The sequence below is a fragment of the Trachemys scripta genome, chromosome 1 (assembly GCF_013100865.1).
Source record: "Trachemys scripta elegans isolate TJP31775 chromosome 1, CAS_Tse_1.0, whole genome shotgun sequence".
NCBI lineage: Eukaryota > Metazoa > Chordata > Testudines > Emydidae > Trachemys > Trachemys scripta.
The window spans coordinates 123,394,870-123,410,809 of NC_048298.1; the positions used below are offsets into that span (position 1 = coordinate 123,394,870).

A 15,940-nucleotide genomic window follows, 5' to 3' on the forward strand; every position below is an offset into this window, starting at 1 on the left:
AGTCTACACCAAGAAATAGTTTTCTGGTTGAATAAATAATATGCAAATAAGACTGTCTTTTCTACCTAACCAGAATACTGCATTTATAATCCCAAATGCCTGTTTACCCAAGAATAATGTAAATTTTCGCAGCCAAGTTCATTCAACCACAGAATTATGCAGGATTCTTGTGGATAACAAATTGATGTCTTGCAGGCAGTGTTTGTGTCTTCAAAGTGGGACACTCGCACTGGGTAAACTCAAAGAAAAAACATTTATACAGAAGTGATTTTCTCAACCTGTAATTTTCTGTATTTCTGCTGTTGGAAAATACTGTGTTTTTAATAAAAACTTTATCCCTTACGGCTCTATTTTGCTTTCTCTGTGACTTCATGGAAGTTGTAACACTGTGTTTGACAATAGTTTGTAAAGAGGAAATGATTATAATTTAATCTATTAATTATTATGGTTATTTGGAAGAAGCCCTTGTTTGTTCATATATATTTATAATGAAAATATAATCTTTAACAATTTTCAAGGGAAACAATGGAAAAGTAGTAAATGGACATGGTGCCATATGTTGCTGATAGCTCAGGCTTTTCAGTAGACCTTCTGATCTTATATTATTGTTCATAAACATGAATCTATTTTGTGTGTTCATGATTTCAGAAATGTTGCCTTTCTTCACAGGAAGCAATAGTTACAATTCGGCTTCTTGATGTTCTTTGTGAAATGACATCGAACAATGAACAACTGGAACATCTGCAAACTTGTCCTGGTTTGCTTGAGACAGCTGTGGGTGAGTTAATAAATACTACTGCTTTCCAACTACTGGTTCAAAACTGTATTCTGCACTGTATATGAAAATAAGTTTTTTTTCACAACGGGTGGTAATTATGATTGACCTTTTAATAAAATAAATAAATAAAAAGCAGTGAATTACTAATCTACATTTTCAAATGTTTGATTCGTCTCTGGAAGTTCTGTTGCTCTACTTGCTCAGAGTGCAGTTAGCTCTGTTTGCCCAGCAGAGCCTTTCTGTCTCTCAACAGTCCTATTTGTATGGGATGAGTTTGTGAAGGACGACGGCTTCATTTTCTTCCACTGTCTGATTGTGTGTTTTAAGAGTTCCTCCAAAAATAAAAATAGGACTTTCCCATCTGTCACTTATTGTATTCTTTATTTTGACTTCCAGGTACTGAATAAAAGTTCTCATTAATCAAATTGTTACTTCCAAGTTCAGTTTAAAACAAGCCTCCCAGATTTTTACACAATAAAAAGAAGCCAGGCCAGTGAGGAGAGACCCTCGCCTCAGGCAAAAGGGAGAAAGTGGTGTGCAAGTAATGACTTCTACCCCCAAAACTCTTCGCTTTAGCTGAGTCTGATGTTGCTGCACGCAGCCTTCAACACAGCTCGTAAAGGTCTGATGTCAGTTTAAGGAAATCGTTCATTCAGCGTATTAATTTGAACTTGTAGACTGATATTACTCAGCTTATATACACTGATATTCTAAATGTCCTTTGGGAAGAGGATTGCTAGTGTGCTCTGCTCCTACACTTACCTATAGCTAACCTTTCTGATTAAATTCAAATACATAATTTACTACTTCCATTAAGTAAGGGCACTTAAATGCACTTACATCTATGTATGTCTTGAAGAATCACAAAATATCCACTTATACTTCCTTAACAAATGCTTAACTATTTCAGCACAGAAGGAGAATTACAAGGAGTTGGAGATCAATATAGCACTTTCACCAGTTAATATGCCAATATTTGTTTCACTAGCAGCTTTGTCTGATTTTTCTGTGCAGTTATCTCCAGACTAATTAAACACAGCTGCAGACTAGAACATTGCAACCATGTGTGATCCGTTATAGTTCTCAGGCACTGCTAGCCAATAGGACTACCGCAATGGATTCTGTTCTCCAATTTGTTTCTTAGCCTAAGAATAACAATGTTAACTTGACAGTTAAGTGTTTTTTGTTAGCAGCAGTTTGAGGCAAAACCTCAATGTTCTAGAGAAGTCTCTGCTTTGAAAGAATTGAAAACCGAGCACTACAAAGGGATAGCATCAATAAGAGTGTCCGAATCATCAGCCACTAATGGATCTGATACCTGTGTGGAAAATTGGACTCATCCTTATGACTCTGTGTCTGAACTACAAAATCAAATAAGTGTGAGAAGCTTCAGGGCTGTCTTAACCTAACCCTAGCACAAAAATTAACAAACAAACAAACAAAATTGGCAAACTGATGTTCTTCCAACATTCTTGAAAAATCTAGAATTATATAGAAATGTTAAGTATCAGAGGGGTAGCCATGTTAGTCTGGATCAGTAAAAAGCAACAAAGTTCTGTGGCACCTTATAGACTAACAGCTGTATTGGAGCATAAGCTTTCGTGGGTGAATGCCCACTTCGTCAGATGCATGTAATGGAAATTTCCAGGGGCAGGTATAAATATGCTGGCAAGAATCAGTCTGGAGATAAGTGTTCTCCTACAGGTTTTTGTATATTGCTTCAAGTTTCTTCATGAGGTTGATAGATTTCCATTCCATACAGCTAAATGCAGTGTCTTGCATGGTGTCAAGTATCAGAGGGGTAGCCGTGTTAGTCTGGATCTGTAAAAAGCAGCAGAGTTCTGTGGCACCTTTGAGACTAACAGATGCATTGGAGCATAAGCTTTTATGAGGTTGAGGTTCTTCATGAGGTTGCTCCAATACATCTGTTAGTCTTAAAGGTGCCACAGAACTCTCTGTTGCTTTTTATAGAAATGTTAGTGTTTTGAAAATTGCTATCAAAAGCAGTGATGTTCCCAATATGGTAATGTATTAAAATGTCTGTTTGCTTCCTTATGTAGATACTTTGCGGCTAACTCACCTGGCTGGGAAACAGACTGCAAATATCTTCACTGCCACACATTCTATGACAGGAGAGGGAGAAATTTCGCATCCAGCTGTGGGTTTTAAATCACACCTCATTCGATTGATTGGAAATTTGTGTTACAAGAATAAGGAAAACCAAGACAAGGTAGGATTGTTTCCATGTAGTCTCTTGCATGATCAGTTACACTCACTTGTGTGATTTATGACTAAATAATATAGTTAATCTACAGTAGAGGTTAAAATCATAATTGGCTTTATTTTTTGTGTGTGTTTAACATGTTTTACTTCAATTTTATCCTCGTGCTTTCTGTCCATCTCTCTCTCTCTCTCTCTCTCTCTCTCTCTCTCTCTCTCAAAGCCAATGGTTAGTTCTTCCTGCCCCTTTCACATCTGACTACAGTTCTTAAAAAACTTCTGGAAGTTAAAACCCAGCTGATTTTTAAAAAACAACCAAAAATCCAGTTTAGTTGGCCTCTCTATTGCCTCTCTCTCTCTCTCTCTCTCTTCCCCCCCCCCCCCCTAAAACTTTCTTCCATTTTTGAGATGCAGGTAAGTCTACATACCTCCTCATATTGAATCCTATGACTCTGTTGAGGAGCCAGTCCCATATAGGGAAAATTAGCTTTTCTTTATAGAGTGAGAACAATGAAAAGAAAGTGAGGGGACAGCTGCCTACTTTTAGTCATTAAATCCTTTCCTGAGTGTTGCATAAGATGTGATTTTCATCCAGTTGTGAACCTGCTTTTCTTGCTGCAGGCAAGTAGGCCTTCTATGAAAAATATTGTAATGTTTAAACGCATTATGTTGTAAACCTTTCCAGAATTGGACAGATTGCACCATAAGGTAAATTAATCAAAGAGCTCCTAACACATAATAATCCTCCACAACACACGTTTCAAGATATCTGGGTCCTACACATGCCTATCGCAACACAGGAGATGTGGAGATGTGTTGAAAAGTGTGTTATGGGGAATACTGATCATCCTAACAGTGGAGATATGTCTGCAAGTTTTGCATGTATTATGGAAGGGGCTAGTGTTGCTTTAAGTTTGTGTGTTTTCGTTTATGGAGAGCTTGCTTCTGATGACACATCTTTTGATGACGAGGTTGGTATCATGGTAGCCTTCCCTCTGGCTCATGAGGGCTAGAGGTGACTGTTTCTTAGGGTCAGTCAGACAGTTTGTTTGAGCAAATTTAGGATTATTTCCTTTATTTCAATATTGTCTTAGATAAAGTTAAAGGGTTTAACAATTTCCAGAAAAGTAATAAATGGGATAGAAAATAAAAAGCATGGGATAATGGCTAGCTCAAAGGACTAGTAAAGAAATATAGAGCATTTTATGTCCATCTCAAATCAGGCCTATGTCAGCAGAGCCCATAACTATTATCTGACCACTTATGAGCGTTCCATGTGAGATGAGCTAATCTAATTCCACATTGCCAAGTAGAGTCTGTCTACTGTTACTTGGGCTGTTTGTATCTGGTCCTCCACTTCTTATTTTGTAGTCACAGCCTCAGGTTCTGCCACCTGTGGAGAAGGATTTCTTTTCCAGTATAGTTTTTTCATTGGAACAGTGTGTTGTAATGCTGTTTGGATGGAGGTAATATCAAGGCAACAGTACCCGGAACAACTAAATATCAAAGGCAGTTTCCTTGGGAATGCTTGTACTTCCATTGCCAGTTTGAGGAGACATACACGCACTAGCTCTCATTGGTAAATGGTAGTTTGTCTTAGCCATGTGTATGGCCAGTGCAGTTGCACTGCCCTAGGAACAAAGCTGAGTGGATTGTGACTCAAGTCAGAATCTACCTCCCCATTTCCTCTTGCTCTATGGGAGACATACCCTTCACCAGCACCTATACCTGGCACGGACTACATCTCCCAGTGTGCTGTTGCAGCTCTGCTGCCTGGTGCATTGGGGGCAGAGCTGAAGCAATGCCCATCTACACAGACTGAGAGGGAGGTGGGTAATGACTCTGCAGAAACTGCTTCCTTCACCCCTCCTCTCACCTGCTATGCAAGTAGCTAGGACAAGGGATTAAAGAGGTGATTTATATTGGCAATGGTGGAAAATTTGGGGACAATACTTCTGAGTGGAAAAATTAATTATTGCTGTTACTTTGATGCATCTGCATCTTGTATTAAACCTGTAATTTAGTTTTCAGAAAAATTATTTTTATCCCTCCATTGTGGAAAGAAGTATGGTGTTAGCCCTGTGGTATCGTTCTGATGGAAACCTTCTGGGGCTTGTTCTTAGGAATGTATTGTTTACATCTCTTAGTCTTCATAGGTTTTTTTTTGCTATTGTGATAAGTTCTTAAGACATAGAAAAAGCAGAGATTTAAGTTGTAAAATGAGATGTGATTATTAAAGCAGGTTGTTGGCAGGCTAGCCACCCTAATTATATTTTTTCTGAAGCTGCGTAGGTGAAGTGTTGTAAGAAAAAAGTCTCAGACCAAATTTGCAGTTCAGGTCACTAAAATATGGCTGTGCAGGATATCCCTGAATGTGAGTGTTGACTGATATAACATGTCTGATATAAATCCAAATGTTTTTACTCAGTGCTGGTAGAGCTTGAGCAGCAACAGACATATGCAAAGTTCAAACCTGTGCAAGGAGTGAAAACTCCTTTTTACCTAAATAGTATGGTGGGGCTCACCGCCCTCTTAGCCCCTGCTGCAGGTAGGGGAAGCAGTCAGAAACTGCTGCATCTAGGACACCAGGGGGCAGGCTGAGCCCTGTGGGCCACTTGTCTCCACCCCTGGGACAGGCATGGAACTTTCTCCGGAGGGGAACCTGCCAAGAGCCACGTTCAAACACCTTGGGTGTTTTTGTGGAAGGGGGGGAAGGGAGGAGTTGTGTTTTTTGCTTTGTCTCTCACAGAATGAGACTGAGTGTCCCTTACTTGGGAGGTTGTGAGGAAAGAAGGGGAGTGCTTGGGTAGAGCAAGGACTGTAAGCGATGTTTGACAGGCAGGTTGGACATGCGAGCGGCGAGTCTGTTCTGCAAAGAGAAAACTGAGTATAAATGATTTATTCTGTATCTGTTGGTTTTGTCTTTTTTTAAGATTATACAGTCTTTGGGGCAGCAGCTATCCTCTGTGATTATACAGTGCCTAACACAATGGAGCCCCCAGCCCTTCACCCCAACCGCCTGTTCAGTAGAAAGTTGGCTTTTTGTTTCACTCCAGCTGTCTGCATAGTAGCACAGAAGAGAACTGCCAAGTTCAGCTATTGCATATAGCTAGAAAATTCTGTGTGTCCTGAGTTGGAACTTTCTTGACAAAAGAATATGATGCTAAGGAATGTTACTCTCTAGAAACTAAAGTCTTCTGTTCAGCAAAGGAACAAGTACATCATGGATAGCAACTATTTATCTTCATCAACATTACCCTGTCCATTTTCAGGGACATCATCTAAAGAGTGTCACAGTAGTTCATTTTCCATCTCCCATTAATTCTTTCTTCTCTATTAAGAGTGCAGTTTTTTGTGGTGTGAATACCATTGTTTTCTCTTTTTCTTTGCTAAAATATATTCATTCTGAAAGGGGGAATCCGTATCTCAAATGGAGTTTTTGTTTGGGCATTCCAAAAAGCCGTTGACAATTAGTATAAGCAGTATGTCAGTATTGAAACAAGTCAAAAATGTTTCTCATTTTTCAGTAAAAATTTTCTGACCCGCTCTAATCATTATGCAGCTTTTAACTAATAAAACAAAACATTAATTACAAATGTGAATTTAAGAAGATGCCTTAGAAGTAGATGATAACATAACTTCCTTCCCTCTGCAGAGTACATGGCCAGTAGTCATTATTGCTGGGATTCTTATGCTTTTTGTAGACACATGGAAATAACCATAAGAATTGTATAAAAGGAGAGTGGTCAGTAAACTTCAGACCCTGACTATATTCTAGGTACTTGGCTCTACTGCGATGCAGGCAGGCAATGAGATTTCTTGGGCAGGAAAATGGTTTGACTCAAAGCAATTTTATTCTTTAGGCAAGGGAAAAAAAGTCTTGATTACCAAAAGCATTAGACATCAATGCCAGGCACATGCCTACCTGAATGGGATTGCTCTAATTTTGCAAATAACTCTCTCCATAGAAAGCAATCAATACTTTTTTTTTTTTTTTTCTTTCAGAGGAAAGATTACTTAAGGAATGTAGGTTCTGAGTTTTGAGATGCATATCACTTTACAGTTATAGCTGACAATAACACTTCCCTAAATTTAACTTCTCCATTGATTCAGAGTAGAGGAAGAGTCTTCTTGTGTGGATAGAAAATATACTTCAGGTGCATCTTTTGTAAGGTGTAAACTTAAAAACAAAATTTAAAAAAATAAAATGTCTGTTTTGTCTAATAAATTAGTTAATTTTTTTTATAACGTTGTTGGCTTTTGAGAAGTCTGGCTGATATGAAGGCTGCTCAACCTGAAAATATGAGCAAGATCTGACTTGTTTAGAATTCCTCTTTTTTGTAATGTAATCCCATTTTTTAAAATGTCAAAATTCATAAATCAAGCTGTCATCATTAGACTCCTTTACTTACTGTTCCTGTAACAGTCAAATAAATTAAATTCCTAAGTAGAAGATACATACCTGCTTGCTTAGTTTTTTAATTATAGGTTATAATTTTTTTTACTCTCAAGTATTCTGAGGTATTAGAAATAACTCTTAGTTGGGTTAACTGCATCTGTCTCTCAACAGTTTATATTATGTAAAAGAGGCAGTGTTTGCGTTCTGTATTGTGTGTTCAGTTCATTTAACTGACTACACACTTGGGCTAGGCCATCCAATTGTCTGTAAAGGAAGGTACAGAAGGTGTTAAAATGACATGGATTTAATTATATATGACATTATTTGAGAGAGAGAGAGAGAGAGAAATCAACATTATTTTATTGATGTTTCTGAAAGAAAAAATGATACTGCGATGGATATTGAAATCCCTGTTAAAATTACCCACATACCACTACACCATCACAGAATTGTTAGTGCTACTACTTTTTCACGTCGTGGTATTTCATTCTTATGGCCTGACTGTCGGAAGTGCAAAATTCTTACTGAAGTTGGACAAACCATTTACTTTGAGTAGATCTATTATTAAAGTAGCCTATTTTAAGCTTCTAATATAGTATGTATTATAGATACAGAGGGTTTCTAGTACCTTTTTTTAAACAAATTTGTTTAAATTCTTTCTCAGTATTGCTGCTTGCTGGTGGCAGGATCACCATATGTGGAAGAATGTGTGCCTTTTTTGATCACATACTCTCCACCAAAGATCTTAGCTTGTACTAGAAATTCTTTTTTACTGGTGTCAGATACCACTCACATACTGTTTTTGTATAGATTTTCTACTATTGCAACAGAGAGGATTTCATTATAGTTTTCCATATCGTTTTCCTTAGTTTTAACATCAGTATAAACTTTAGTTTCCTCTTCTTTTGCCCAATCAACATCCCAGGTACTATTTTCTTAAAGTTACACCAGACTTTACAATGAGCTGATCTTATAATGTTGTGCATTTTGCATAGAATCCTTTTGGAAATAGTTTTCTTTTCCTCTCCATTTACAGATGCTTAAATGTTTGTTATAGTTGCGTATGAGCTACAGCAGTGGTTCTCAACCAGGGGTATGTAGAGGTCTTCCAAGGGGTACCTCAACTCATCTAGATATTTGCCTAGTTTTACAATAAGCTAGCCAAGTCAGTACAAACTATAATTTCATACAGACAATGACTTGTTTATACTGTTCTATATACTATACACGGAAATGTAAGTACAAGATTTATATTCCAGTTGACCTATTTTATAATTATATGGTAAAAATGAGAAAGGAAGCAATTTTCCAGTAATAGTGTGCTGTGACACTTTTTTGTATTTTTATGTCTGCTTTTGTAAGCAAATAGTTTTAATGTGAGGTGAAACTTGGGGGCAGGCAAGACAAATCAGACTCCTGAAAGAGTTACAGAATTCGGGAAAGGTTAAAGGCCTCTGAGCTTACATTGTCAGTCACTTTTGTATCTCCGTTTTCTTGGCTTGGTATAGTAGTTTTGGCCCTCTTGAGTTATTAAAGTATCTAGGTTTGTATTTTATGAGGAACCTAAAGTAAAAATAATTGAGAATTTCTGTTTTATCAAATTTCAGGGCTTGACCACCACTTTTTGTGAATAAAATCCCAAAATAACGTTATTTAAGAACATGTTATGGAAAACAAGCCAAAATATTATTGAAACAATTTTGTTTGCAGAGTAATGCAACATGATCATATGTGGTGGATCCACTTTATTGTATTAACTGCGTGTTGTAGAGTGCACAGGTTCATTGTGAAGAGTAAGGGAAAGAGACCAGTTAGGATGGTAGTTTCTTGGGGAAAACATGTTCTTTATCATGCTACTGATCAACAAGTTTTAAATCACTGAACATATGCAATAAACACAGGTATTAATTGTAACAATCCCACCTCCCACTGGAATCTCTGAAAATTCCAGACTGCCTGAACATTGCTAAAGGAGTCTAAGGGAGTTAGCAGCCCAATTCTCATTTAATTTCAATGGGGTTAGAGTGTCTAACTCTGTCTGTATCCCTCCTCTATCCTTTCACTCCTCAAGTGCTCCAAAGCTCTAATTACTAGAGCAATGCTTCTCAAAGCTGGTCTGCCGCTTGTGCAGGGAAAGCCCCTGGCGGTCCGGGCTGGTTTGTTAACCTGACGCGTCCGCGGGTTCGGCCGATTGCGGCTCCCACTGGCCGTGGTTCGCTGCTCCAGGCCAATGGGGGCTGCTGAAAGCGGCGGCCAGCACATCCCTCAGCCCGCGCCGCTTCCCACAGCCCCCATTGGCCTGGAGTGGCGAACCGCGGCCAGTGGGAGCCGCGATTGGCCGAACCTGCGGATGTGGCCGGTAAACAAACCGGCCTGGACCGCCAGGGGCTTTTCCTGCACAAGCAGCAAACCGGCTTTGAGAAGCACTGTATTAGAGGGTCTTAACTTGAAATATCCTTTCCAAGGGGTAGTTTTAATGGACCCTTAAGTCTGTATCCATTTTTTTTAACCAATCCACTCTCCATGACTCTCTCCATCCTCTAAATAAATAAAATAAAATAAAAATTAGGAACCATATGTGAACCAAGACTTAGCCTGAAGGATGCAAGAGAATAAAACAGCATTTAGCAATCGAAAAGGAGGTGGCAGAGGAAAAGAAAATTTAAAGAAAAACTAAAGACATGTCTGGGAATTGCAGTTGCTTATTCAGATGGAATCAGCAGTACTTAATTTCTCCCATCAGAATTTATTATAACTTGTGAACACTCAGCACTGAACTGCTCTCAGTTCAATGTGGTACTGCCCAACTGCAAGATGGTGCTGTTTGTTTCTTTGGGACCTGCAGTAATCTGAGGTAATTTCATTTTAGAGGCTATTGCTCTTTAAGAATAAAAAGTGTTTTTACTTTTAGTTCTACTGCGTGTATAAGAATGGAGAAATGCTCTCTATTTTGTACACTGAAACTAGTTCCTCTTTCTCTGTGTCATTCTCATACTAGGGATTTGGAGAAGGATTTGGTAAAATGGGGTACTTTTCTAGGTTAATCAATTTCCTCCAGGCCTACTCTTCATCAGTCTCTCATTATCCCATCAGATTTTTTCCTTTCAGTATTTAATCAATGCTAAGTCTGTAACCGTGTAACAAAATGGACACCTCAGTCTTCACTCCTTTGGTTAAATAAGTAAGTGGAGATGCCTTTATTGCAGATCTTGGAAAATAATTTACCACCGCCTAGGGTTGCCAGATGTCTGGTTTTCGACCAGAAAGTCCAGGCACAAGGGAACCTGTATAGTGTCCGTTCAGATGTACTGACTGGACACGGTATTGTGGGTGTGTGTGGTGGAGAGGCGCCAGCCCCTGCTCAGCTGTCACTGCCTCCTGCCCGCATCTTGTGGGCAGTAAGACTCTGTATCCAGGGCTGTAGTTCCTGTCCCAGTCCCAGAGCAGTGTGAGGCCAGCTGGCGGCAGGAGGGAGGTGGAGAGGGTGGAGCAACGAGGAAGGAGGAGAGGGGAGAGCAGCAAGTGACAGGGGAGGGGTGAAGAGGAGCAAACAGGGTGGGGCCTCAGGGGAAGAGGTGGAGCAGGGGCAGGGCCTTGGAGGAAGAGGCAGAGGAGGGGGAGGTTTCGGCGCTCCTGCTTTAGTGTCTAGTTTTCAGAAATTAGAAAGTTGGCAACCCTAACACCACCCCACAAGCAAACAGTAATGGAGCCTGTCCATTACATGTGTGTCTCAAATAGTTTTGATCTTTTAGTATATTAGGTTTATTGCTTGCAGCGAAAAAAAAGTTACCATGCTACAAAAAGCAAACTTAAAAAAAAAAAAAAAAGCAATTAAACCGCTAATATGTGTATTTATGAAGTCATCTTGTGCTCTACTGAAATTTAATTTCAAATCATAAACCAAAGATTCCAGTAAAATGCATCACTTCAAGTAAATGAAAGGTTCCAGTGAGAGTTGAGGCAGTTTGAATCCAATGATTTTACAAATGTGTTGCAACACTTAGTTATTGATCTGCTCACTCATACAATGGCTTACTCATAAAATAATATAAAGAACAAAAAGTGACTTTCTGCAGCAGTGCACTACTTAAATTTAATGTGAATTCAAAAATGTTGGTTTTCAGTGACAGTGGTGCTTGAACAGGGGTCAAGGTTGGCAGTATAGATAGGCATAGTGGAGACGGTGAGTTGGGGGTAACATATAAGAAAATTTAGTGTAGATAAGTAAGGAGAAAGCAGTTATGCAGAGCCCAGAATGCTATTGCAAGATGCTTGGATATGAAGCTGCAGAAGCGGAGGGGAACCAGTGCAGGGATTCATGCTTGTGGTGTATGTTAGAATCATAGAATCATAGAATATCAGAGTTGGAAGGGACCTCAAGAGGTCATCTAGTCCAACCCCCTGCTTAAAGCAGGACCAATTCCCAGCTAAATCATCCCAGCCAGGGCTTTGTCAAGCCGGGCCTTAGAAACCTCCAAGGAAGGAGACTCCACCACCTCCCTAAGTAACGCATTCCAGTGTTTCACCACCCTCCTAGTGAAATAGTTTTTCCTGATATCCAACCTGGACCTCCCCCACTGCAACTTGAGACCATTGCTCCTTGTTCTGTCATCTGCCACCACTGAGAACAGCCGAGCTCCATCCTCTTTGGAACCCCCCTTCAGGTAATTGAAGGCTGCTATCAAATCCCCCCTCATTCTTCTCTTCTGGAGACTAAACAATCCCAGTTCTCTCAGCCTCTCCTCATAAGTCATGTGCTCCAGACCCCTAATCATTTTTTGTTGCCCTCCGCTGGACTCTTTCCAATTTTTCCACATCCTTCTTGTAGTGTGGGGCCCAAAACTGGACACAGTATTCCAGATGAGGCCTCACCAATGTCGAATAAAGGGGAACGATCACGTTCCTCGATCTGCTGGCAATGCCCCTACTTATACAGCCCAAAATGCCGTTAGCCTTCTTGGCAACAAGAGCACACTGTTGACTCATATCCAGCTTCTCGTCCACTGTGACCCCTAGGTCCTTTTCAGCAGAACTGCTACCTAGCCATTCGGTCCCTAGTCTGTAGCAGTGCATGGGATTCTTCCGTCCTAAGTACAGGACTCTGCACTTGTCCTTGTTGAACCTCATCAGGTTTTTTTCTGCCCAATCCTCTAATTTGTCTAGGTCCCTCTGTATCCGATCCCTACCCTCTAGTGTATCTACCACGCCTCCTAGTTTAGTGTCATCTGCAAACTTGCTGAGAGTGCAGTCCACACCATCCTCCAGATCATTAATAAAGATATTAAACAAAACCGGCCCCAGGACCGACCCTTGGGGCACTCCACTTGAAACCGGCTGCCAACTAGACATGGAGCCATTGATCACTACCCGTTGAGCCCGACGATCTAGCCAGCTTTCTATCCACCTTACAGTCCATTCATCCAGCCCATACTTCTTTAACTTGGTGGCAAGAATACTGTGGGAGACCGTATCAAAAGCTTTGCTAAAGTCAAGAAATAACACATCCACTGCTTTCCCCTCATCCACAGAGCCAGTTATCTCATCATAGAAGGCAATTAGGTTAGTCAGGCACGACTTCCCCTTCCCCTTGTTGACTGTATCAGACAAGAAAGATAATTTGGTTAGCTGTTTTCTGTAGACTGCAGAAGGGCTATGAAGGTGTCAGGGATGCCAGAGTAAGAGGTCACAATAGTCGAGATAATGAGGACCAAGATGAGTGCAGGACACTGGAAAACCAACTGATTTTGTAGATTATGTGCAATAAGCAGCTGCAGGATTTGAAGATGGTTTGGTTATGTGGGGGAAGGGAGAAGGCAAAGCAAGAAAAATGTGCTTGACAGCTTACTAGAGTTTTATTTAAGGATATTTACTCTGTAAATTGTGCCATGTGGTGACAGTTTGTGTTTTAATGGTTATAAAGCTTTAACTTTTTGAATGTGTCTACTGTCATTTCCATTTTCACAGTTGTGATTTAAATTTTCACAAATTATAGGAGGGTGGTCAGATAATTATTTAATCAAAAATCTAAAAATATGCTTAAAAGTAAACTTAAGTATTATCTATCAGATAATTATATTTTTATATTTATATTTTATAAAAAAAATAAAAAATGAATTCTGCCAAGCCTATTTATGGTATAGCTAGGAGGTTGTTTGGTCCTTAGTCATTGTATATAACATATATCAAAACTAAATTAAATTTTAAGATGAATATAATCCATCTCCTATATCAATTCAAATATCTGTGTGTGGGCACGTGTGTATAGTTAACCATTGGAAGAGGCATAGGAGAGAGCAATTGTTATCTTCTATATTATGCTCTTGATGTCACTGCCATACAGAATAAAAGTTTGTTTCTGTGACTTGTAAATGTGGCTTTTGTACCAACATGGTGTTTATGATCTTCTTAGTTCTGATTTAGGCATATCAGTCATCCTTTCTGAGGAGAAAGGAAAATCCTGATATGATTACTCTGTAGAAATTATACCTCAATCCTTTTTTGAGGCAATATGTCAAATCCCCAGTGGAGGCACTTGTGTACCACTGCTCAATTAAACATCTGATCAGACTGGAGCGCTTCTGTAGTCAGTGTATCAAAATGTAACTAACTGTGTGTGGGCTCTTGAGCAAGAAGATTGGAATTCAGGTTTTTTTTTTTCTGTTGTCATTTTCAATTGGAATTATTTGCATTGTTGTACATCTTAAATTACTAATCTTCCCACAAGCAGTATTTAGGTCATGTTACTCATATACATTGTAAAGAGATTCTATAATGCAAGATAAATTAATCTCTGGGTAAGATTCACAACCACTTATATGATCCATTTCTCTGCAAATGTTTCATTGCCAAATTGGGGCCGTGGGAGGGGAAATCTAGAATAAATTCTTTTTGTGTCACTAATGGACTCAGTTCACGTATGTGGAGAAAATAACCTCATTTGGATGATAACTGTCTAAACATATGAAACGCAGTTGGAAATCTTTTTGTAAAAGTGGAAAATTATATTAAATTATCCAAAGCTAAAAACTTCTGGAAAGAGAATCTGTTGTTGTTGTAGCTTGAAACTTAAATGCCAAAATTACTCAAGACTGTTTGTTTTACTGTTCAATTTAATTATAAAAATAACTATGGAAACAAGTACTCATATAGATCACTTTTTACTCAAATAAATACCTTTTTGTAAATAGTCTAATTGAAATGTGAATGAATATACTTTACGATATTGATTTTTTTAAAAAACATTTGAGTGTATAGAATTTGTTGAACTCTGCTTGTGTAAATCTAATTTTCCGGCTTTATCTTTTATTCATTGCCATGGTGTCTTTTAAATGTTTAGATTATTGGCTTTCCCTGAAATTATATTTTCAGAGTATATGTTTCACTTTACTCAAGAAGTTTTTCAAGATTTGTACAAGAATTTTAGTTTATTCACTATTTTTATATTCAAATCTAATTAATACATTTCAAGTAAAATTGTTGAAATTGCAGGTGGTATAAATTTGAAGGTCAATTTACCGAAGTCAAATTAAATGTAATTTTCACAAATTAAGATAAATATATTGTTGCTTGCTAATCCAGGTTACTTATAACTTTGGGCCAAAATCTTGTTTTAGATGATTAATCCCATTTGTATGGGAGTGGGCAGCAGTTGGACATTTGTCTACAAACTAGAATGGTCTACACACCTACACCCACGCCGTAACGTGCTCTCACTGAAGTCCATTGCAAAATTTCAGTTGACTTCAATAGAAGTTGGCTGTGTCCTCTGGCATGGACAAAATCATGTCCATGTTTTGTGCATGGCTCTCCCCCTGACTTTTTGGAAGGGTGAGATGTTAGTTGTAGAACTGATCAAAACTCAGAATTTCAGTTCTGTGGGAAATTCCAACATTTTCAAATTTTTCATTTCTTCCTGTTTGGACAAAATGTTGAATTTTTAAAATGTCCTAAAAATTTTTTCAGAATTTTTATTTTATATTGAAAATATTGAAGCTACCTTATCAAAGAGCTTCATTTTGATATATTATAAATAATATTACAAAGATAATATAATCAAAATGATAGTTGAAATGAATCACTTCAACCTTATCGAAATGAAGCGCTTTGATAATTTTTCAGTTGAAAATTTTGATAATATTGATACACGCTAAATGCTTACATTTCATTGAATGAGCATAGTCTGAGAGAAAACAACTTTCAACCAGTTCTAGTTAGCTGCCTAAATTACAGAAGTTCTCCTAGTTCCATTCATGGGAAGGTTGTGGACTGGGGAAGAAGCTCAGTGTTGCCAGCTCTACCAGTTTTATTGCTAGTTTCACGTGTACGTGTGTGTGTGTGTGTGTGTGAGAGAGAGAGAGAGTATCTTAAAACCTCAGTTCCGGGAGTCATGTGATTACATGAGAATCTCACTTCCATTTTTAAAAGAGTTTCTAGCCCTTGTCGCTGTGGGGAGAAGTGTCGAAACGCAAACTGTCCCTTTCTGTGTTTCAGGGACAATAGTGGGCAGAAAAGTCTCTGTCAAAAAGGGAGCTTAGGAAATCTGG

The 15,940-nt window shown here is 38.7% G+C and overlaps 1 protein-coding gene across 1 annotated transcript in view; it reads left to right on the plus strand.

Moving 5' to 3' along the window:
- The window catches only part of ATXN10 (ataxin 10), a 186,010-nt gene that overhangs the window by 107,927 nt on the left and 62,143 nt on the right, over window positions 1-15,940 (plus strand). Inside the window, 2 exon segments of the mRNA XM_034784150.1 lie at window positions 670-778; window positions 2,839-3,008. Coding sequence (XP_034640041.1) covers window positions 670-778; window positions 2,839-3,008 — 279 coding nt within the window.